General features: G+C 38.8%; 2 protein-coding genes across 5 annotated transcripts in view; one reads left to right on the top strand and one right to left on the bottom strand.

Annotated features, from left to right (window-relative positions):
• Positions 1–263, bottom strand: part of LOC138045403 (eukaryotic translation initiation factor 5B-like) — a 25306-nt gene extending 25043 nt beyond the window's left edge. Inside the window, exon 1 of one of the 3 annotated variants that reach the window (XM_068891904.1) lies at positions 192–263. The gene's annotated coding sequence lies outside the window, so the exon portion shown is untranslated. The remainder of the gene's footprint in view (positions 1–191) is intronic. The other 2 variants (XM_068891901.1, XM_068891903.1) reach the window with 2 other exon arrangements.
• The window catches only part of LOC138045396 (PCNA-interacting partner-like), a 16638-nt gene that overhangs the window by 3161 nt on the left and 5977 nt on the right, over positions 1–7500 (top strand). The window contains exons 1-6 of one of the 2 annotated variants that reach the window (XM_068891886.1): positions 317–425; positions 719–936; positions 1993–2262; positions 5002–5062; positions 6056–6204; positions 7091–7255. In XM_068891886.1, the coding sequence (XP_068747987.1) occupies positions 335–425; positions 719–936; positions 1993–2262; positions 5002–5062; positions 6056–6204; positions 7091–7255 (954 nt within the window). In that variant the 5' untranslated portion in view covers positions 317–334. Of the gene's footprint in view, positions 1–316; positions 426–718; positions 937–1992; positions 2263–5001; positions 5063–6055; positions 6205–7090; positions 7256–7500 lie in introns of those variants that run through there. The other variant, XM_068891887.1, reaches the window with a different exon arrangement.

Raw genomic sequence — 7500 nt, 5'->3', positions numbered from 1 at the left:
TTGACCTGTAGAATGTAACCTGTGTTTTAGACCACCCTGTACTTTTGGCTATAGCTAATTTTCGAGAGCCTAGACGTATCCTCTCCAAAGTCGTGACTTTAAAAGTATCCTTTCGAAAATAAATGGACATAACAAATGTCAAACAAGTCTTCCACCGTCAACATTTTCATAAAACAAGAAAAATTACTTACTTTTAAAATGGTTGGTACTCACATGTCTTTCCTCAAATCGCCGCCATATTTTTTAAAACTCCTTCGGCCTCACTCTGGATAAGCAATATGATTGGCCCTTTACCTTAAGTCGCGTCCAGTTTGAACCTTGCGAAGAAATCAATATGGCTGATTGTTTGTTCTGGATCGCAGAGGAGAACTTGCAGCAAATCGTCAAGGCCTTTGAGCTCTTCAAAATTCACGATGGCTGGAGAGGTCAGTTAATTGAAATGTCCTCTTCGAGAGATATTTTTTTTACATCGTTTGTGGCCTCTGAATTTTGGAGCATCGATACGATTCGTGAAGGCCGTGGACCAAAGAACTTTGATTTGTAAATTGGCAAAAATGTCAATTTGAATGCTTGAACTAGCTAGTTCACTTGTAGTTGTTCTAAATTATTGCCTCGTCAGTGCCAATTACCTTTGCTGTTTTATAATCAACGATGAGTAATCTACCGTTCGTAATATCCCACGTGCAGACACTGATTTTTCAGCGTAATTCTCTTTCAGCTGACAACAACATTGCTTATCTCGGGTTTGGGTTCGAAAGTTCAAAGTTTCTCAGCACCTGTAATTCCATCCCTCATGCAAAACTGCAAAGCCCTCTGGAATTTCTAATAAATCTCTACAGGGAACATAGCACCAAGAAGCCATTCTGCGATTCCATTTTCGATCTAAAAGAGCAACTTGTGGCTCTTCAATTAGTCATGGCACAACTTAACAAGCAGGTACGTAATTAATAAGTCTTTGGTTGACAAATGTTTGTGAAGTGTGGTGTAGAGGTGAATTGGAGAAATGGTCAAACTAACCTAGACAATTTAAACAACGTTGTCTCTTTAACGGCCTGGGATTCGAACCCACGACTTTTGTGAAGCCGGTGCAGTGCTCTTTTCACCTGAGCTATGAAGCAACTCAGTTGATAGTCGGTCAATTTGTAGGCCTAAATATTTGTGAAGCGTCTGATACTTCTGCTGTTGTCAATGGTTAGAATCAGGCTTAATTAATAGTAGCTTTGGCTTAATAAACTGGAAAAAGCAACCTGTAAATGATCATTCAACGAAAATAAAGCTAAATTTAATTGTCTTAAATGTAGGATTCCTGCAGCCCCGTGTGGATTCGTGAAACTTCCTACAAGCGCGTGGATTCCTGCAAATTCCTGCAAGCGCCATAATCGTTCATTATCATTATAATATTGTTATCATGGCAGGTTTAAAAAACAGGTCACATTCGAGTTCGCTCATTACAGGTCATTGTTTTACCTATACGTACTGAAGCAACCCAAACCTTCAAATTGGCTATCCTTAGGCCTAATGAGGCCTAACGAGTCTAAGTTTAGCCTTAGTTAAGGTTTTGTAAGGAGGGACCTGTGAAAAGTGATATGTACTTTAAACCTGTTGTTGTAATTCTGAAGCACAATCTCTTAAATAGGGTTCCTGCTCTCAATCTTAGTTTTTTTCCGTCTTGGCTAGGTTACCATGGCATTTGACAGGTCATCTTGCCATTTGAAGCTACACTGTACAGGCGTAATGTTCATTGACCAGTGAAAGCTTCTGTAATTAGACAGAGTAAAATCTGTAGGTGGTCCTCTTAGGACTGCAATGCGTTAAACTCTATTTGAATCCTTACTCGGCTCCACAAAGATCACTACAGGCTGTTTTAGCCCATTGACGCCTAGGAGTGACTCTTAATAGATTTCACTCTGTCTAAAGCCAAACAAGGCAGGAAGGGAGGGGGGGGGGGTGTTCTGGAGTCAGTGTGTTAATACTTGAAGCTCTACTTTACAGGAAAAGGGAGAGTTTACTGTGCAACCAAAGGACGTTTTGGAAACTCACCAAAATATTGTGAAATACAAGTTGTCAATGGAAGATGGCTCTGGAGAAACTGCAAAACTGTGCTCTGAATATAACAAATTTTTATCGCACTGTAATGCTGTCGACTTTGTGGATGTTCTTCAGAGGGTAAAAACATGCTTCATCATGGACAGTGATGCTAAGATCAAATTTCAAACTGTGCAGCAGTTTGTTGTTGTAGGAAGACCTAAAACACAACTTGAGGTGAGTAAAATTTTTAAGTTATGCACCCTACTTGTAGACACATCTCTCCACTAGTTTGCTTGCCTGATGGACAGAGGTATGCCCAAAAATGCATGCTATTAAATGCACACAGATTTCATAATCAAGTGAAGCTATGATCCTCGCAGTTATGAAGTTCAACACAATTTTCGCAGTTGCGTAGAGAAGCCTGAAAAATTCAGGACTTCAACAGGGTTTGAACCTGTGGCCTCGTGATACCGGTGCGACGCTCTATAACCAACTGAGCTTTGAAGCCACTGACGTTGGGAGCTGGTCATTCTTGGGTTCTAATGTTCTTCTCAGTTGGTTTGAGCGTGGCACCGATGTCACAAGGTCACGGTTTCAAACCCCGATGAAGTCCTGAATTTTTCAGGCTTGACTGTACGCAATTGCTAAAATTGCGTTCGTAACTGCGAGGATCATAGCTTCCACATGAGTCATTTCATTATTATCGTTTCATTCGTAGATTTCAATAAGCGTCATAAACGAAGTGTCCCCTTGCCTTTAAATGTCACAAAGTGTCTCACAAATGCTGCTCCGTAAGTATTAAGGATGGTGCCTACTAATTCAACGGTATCTTTGCACGGTTTACTGAATATGCGGGAAATGCAGATCTTAAGAAATGTTATTGAAATCCAGAAAGAAAATTGGGGGTAACCACGCATTTTTCGAAGATAATTAATCAACAATATTTGTAAAGAGCTTTAAAATACAAAGCAATGTATGTTGTTCTTTTCCAAATTGAAGCCTAATCATCTCTGAAGAATGCGTTGTTACCCCCTATTTTCTTTTTGAATATCAAGATCACTCGGTAAGTTCTGCTTTCTCCACATAGTTTTGAACCGCGCAAAAATATCCCGGGCCTGTATTAATAAGCACCATCCATAGGAAATTCGAGTATCTCGAGATGCGCAGAACGTATGCGCATTAACAATAGTAGGCACCATCCTTAAAGTGCCTATCACCTCAACGCACTTTTCCAATATATTTATTCTCCGAAATCATCCCAAATACATGGTGTTGTTTTCAGAACATTTAGATTGAAATTTCACTCTTTCATTGGCTTTGAAAAACAGGAAAAGTGGTCATACCGTGATTAATAACCGAGCAATGAAAGGGAATGGGTTCGATACCGGGTTGACATCACAAATTAATTTGCATCGCTGTTTTCAAAGAACTACCTCAATGGAAATTAATTTGTGACGTCAACCCGGTATCGAACCCATTCTCCTTCATTGCTCCGAGGTTATGGATCAAAGTATGATCACTTTTCCCGTTTTTGAAAGCCAATACAAAAGTGAAATTTCAATCAAAAGGTTCTATAAACAACACATTTGTATTTGGGACGATTTCGGAGAATAAATAAAGTGGAAAAGTGTGTTGAGGTGATGGGCACTTTAATTAACGGATGATCAGCTGCATTGACTGTAACCCTAAACTAAAAGACAGTTACCCTTAACTTATTGTCGGAAATAGGACTAGCTAATGCTTAGACTTAAAGAGATACTTTTTGTTGGATGTCAAGGAGGCAGCACAGCCCAGTGGTTGCCAGGGATGCATGCATTGAGATCCAGAGTTCCCGGGTTCAAGACTTGTTCTGACCTCTCGTTGAATTTGTTCCTGGTAGTTCCTGGTTCAACTTCTTCGTTGCACTAATCTTGTAAATAGACAACTGGTTTGCCTCTGGCCAGTTGGGATTCTTAACATTTGTTGTGTTCTGTTGTTTCATTGATTGTGCTTCATTGGCCCTGAAAGCCCCTATTGGGAGTGGTCAATTAAGCATGTATTGTATAATTGTATTTCATTATTTGGCTCTGTCTCACAAAGACTGGGAACTACCAAATTCACGAATTTGATTGGCTACAATCAATATTGACCGCAGTCCAGATTTTGCCATCTAGACCGGCATCTAGATTGGTAATGTTTTGTGGTGAAATAGTTGCAAACTAAAATGCAAAAATTTTGAGTATTTTCTTCTACCAATATTTATTTATGGAGGTGCCAAAAAGCATGATGAGAAAAAAAGGTAAGGAGGACATGCAGACTTTGGCAGAATTAAGTTCAGCTCATCAACACTCATTGCCATTCGCAAGCAAAATGTCACTTACATTGTAGTACAAACCAGTTGTCCTTGTTTGCCATGTAATAAACATCTTATAACTGTGCTTAGTCAGTCGGTAAGGGAGAATCTTGACTTTGGTCGTGTGTACAGACCATACTCACAACCTTGGTCAAGATTCTCCCATACAGACTTCCTGCTCGGTTAATAGGCTGGAGCTAAGTATAAATGGGGCATGCATCTAATTGCATTCATTTCTGGGCATAAGTGGCCTGTTAAACTCTTTCTAACTTAATAATAATAATGATAATGATAACAATAATAATAATAATACCAACTTTATTCTTTTAATTCAATGAAAGGGAAGGATACCAGTCCGAGAGGTTAATCCCTATTGAGGGTATCTGCCTGCAGCCTGATGTAATTGACTGAGAGTCGATTTTGATGAGGGAGGAAAACCGGAGTACCCAGAGAAAAACCCTCGGAGTCAGATTGAGATCGACTGAAACTCAGCCCACATACGACCCGAGGCCAGGGTTGAACCCAGGTCACAGAGGTGGGAGGTGCGATTCATAACCACTAAAACCACCCTGACTTCCCTGCTATGCTACATGTAATACTATCTGATGTCTGTTATAAAAACATAACTTTCATACCTGTAGGAGGAAATCCTTGTCCTGCTTGCTGGAAATAGGACCATGTCATGCTTTACAGAGAACACAGGTACAGCTGTAAAGCTTTGAATATCACCAGTTGATGATAAACATACACTGTAGCTTAACATTTTCAAATGAGTATGTAATTTGGTGGCGTCAAACTTGCTCCTTTGTCCTTCTTAGTTATTTCAGTTGTTTCAGGGTGCTGGTTCCCTGTAATTATCATATTTGTATTTAATTGCTTATATTTGTAATTTAATTTATTTACATCTCTGGGGTACAATAAACATTTTTTGTAAGGTTGTTGTTGTTGTCAGAAAAATGAAATGATCATTATACCAGTTTGGAGACAGTCTGAGTGCCATGCTTTGAGCCTTTTTTTTGTTGGCTGATGATGTATTTGTATGATGCAGACCAAGAAAATTGATAATGTCATAAATAAATTTATTATTTTCTTTACCAACTGAAGACAGGGTTTCCAATAAGAGCCGGCGGCTGGCGAAATTCACCGTCTATTGCCTGTAAACTAGTGGCCTACTTCTCCTTGGAAGTTACCCTGAATTTTATAAATAACGTGAGAAACGTTCGCACAGAACATGAACCTTGGATCTGGAAAGTTCTGCTCATGAAAAACAAAAAAGACGCCAGAATAGAGTAATTTTTGGGTGGCGATAATTTTGTTTCCCTCTCCATGTCCAAGATCGAGGACACACATTTTTGTCCATTTTCCGCATTGTCCATTCTCTGTCTACTCCTAGAGTTTTGCCGCCTACTAAAAGTCTCACTGAAAACCCTACCAAGAACAATATCGGTGCATCAATTGAAATTATTTCTGTCATGGATACCAGAGGCTGGAGTCACTCAATAGAAATGAATTGAAACTTGAAAAAAAACCGATTTTTGAAAGCTTAATGAAATTGCCAAATGCTAGATTTGTTTTGTGTGTAAGCTTAAGTTGTATATTATTTTTAAGAATTCTACCCAGTTTTAACCTCTAACATGGGAAAGGTCAGTTGACCCTTAAACACAGTCATGCATCTGTCTGTTTTTTTTCATTCAGATGGCCAGTTTTTCTTAAAAGAGGAAACATTGCATTCATTTCTGCAAGGAATTAATGATGCTCAAGAGAAGCCAAAAAAATCACCAGATCCTTCAAGGTGTCAGACACCTACTCAGACTTTTTCAGCATCTTATGAGAAGGCAGCAAAGGTACAGGAACCTGTGTCAAAACATTGTTTACTAAGAAGAAGCTGGTTGCAGCTAGCAAAATAATAATATTATCATTGTCACTCACATGTAATTTTGGAAATCTTTCGAACTCAGGGGTCAAATCTTTATTAAGTGAAGTACACCGTGCAATTGTCCTGGAGAGTGTAGACTTGGGGAGGACTGACTGGGATGTGATAGACATTGACTTGTCTATGAAATTAAACTCATCCCAAAAAGTCCTTCTCAGGACTACACTCACCCAAACAATGATATCATACTTCACTCAATTTCTACTAACAGTACATGTGATTAATAATTGGATATTTGGCTGCATTGTTAACAAGTGTTACTAAATTAAATTTATTTTAAATTTTTTGCCTACTACCGGGTACTTGTTCAAAATTGGTAACAGACCTGTAGCTCTTCTGTGTAACACTCATAATTTTATAATCCTGCTGTGTGGAACACATATATTCTATAAAACTTTACTTCAAACATAATGCTGTTGGATGTACTGTAGCCATACCAAACAGACCACCGTTTGGTAGCTATCAAAATCATACCAATCTTTGTTGCAAACAAGCTGTGTATTGAAGGTTTTGGAGGAACAGCCAATTTTAGCGACAAGGATCAAATAAAACAACAACAAAATTAATATATTTAAAAAAGACCATGTACTGGTACTTGAAATTCTCTGAGCAATGGGTTGGAAAAGGTCACTGAAAAAAAGGAAGTACACAGATGCAAATGACAACAACTGACTTTTTGTTATCTGAGTTATTTCCTGATCCAGAAGTGTGCAGGTGTGTGAGAGAAAACATTTTAAACATCATTATTAGCTTTGACTCAGCCAGTGAAAAATTATTACACTAATTTGTACTGTCAGGTCCAGCTTCGTCAAGTGTTGCTTAGCTACCTACGGCTTCTGGTGAATTCAAGGGATGAATTGGCTCTTTCTCAGGCCATTAACATTCCACACCGAGGCTTGGCTCATCAGCAGTTCACGGCTCTGAGGAAAGTAGCCAGGGAGAAAAATATGCCAATGTTTCAGGTAGTACCGGTACTAAACATTGTAAATGTTGCTGATGATATATATATTTTTAAACTTAAGATAATAAGACCATGAACCAAGAGAGAGACAAATGTTTTCTTAGTCACACCATTATGTAGATTGCAATTCCCAGACGTTGAGGAAAATAAAAGCTCCACTAGCAGAGTTGAAGTCAAGTCTTGCAACAGACTTTATCAGAGTTAATTGGACCAGGGAACATTCTCTGCAAAATATTAGTGTGAAGT

The sequence above is a fragment of the Montipora capricornis genome, chromosome 4 (genome assembly GCF_036669925.1).
Source record: "Montipora capricornis isolate CH-2021 chromosome 4, ASM3666992v2, whole genome shotgun sequence".
NCBI classification, from domain to species: Eukaryota; Metazoa; Cnidaria; class Anthozoa; order Scleractinia; family Acroporidae; genus Montipora; species Montipora capricornis.
Note: the sequence above shows the minus strand (reverse complement) of the source record. Positions and strands in the feature narration are given on the sequence as shown.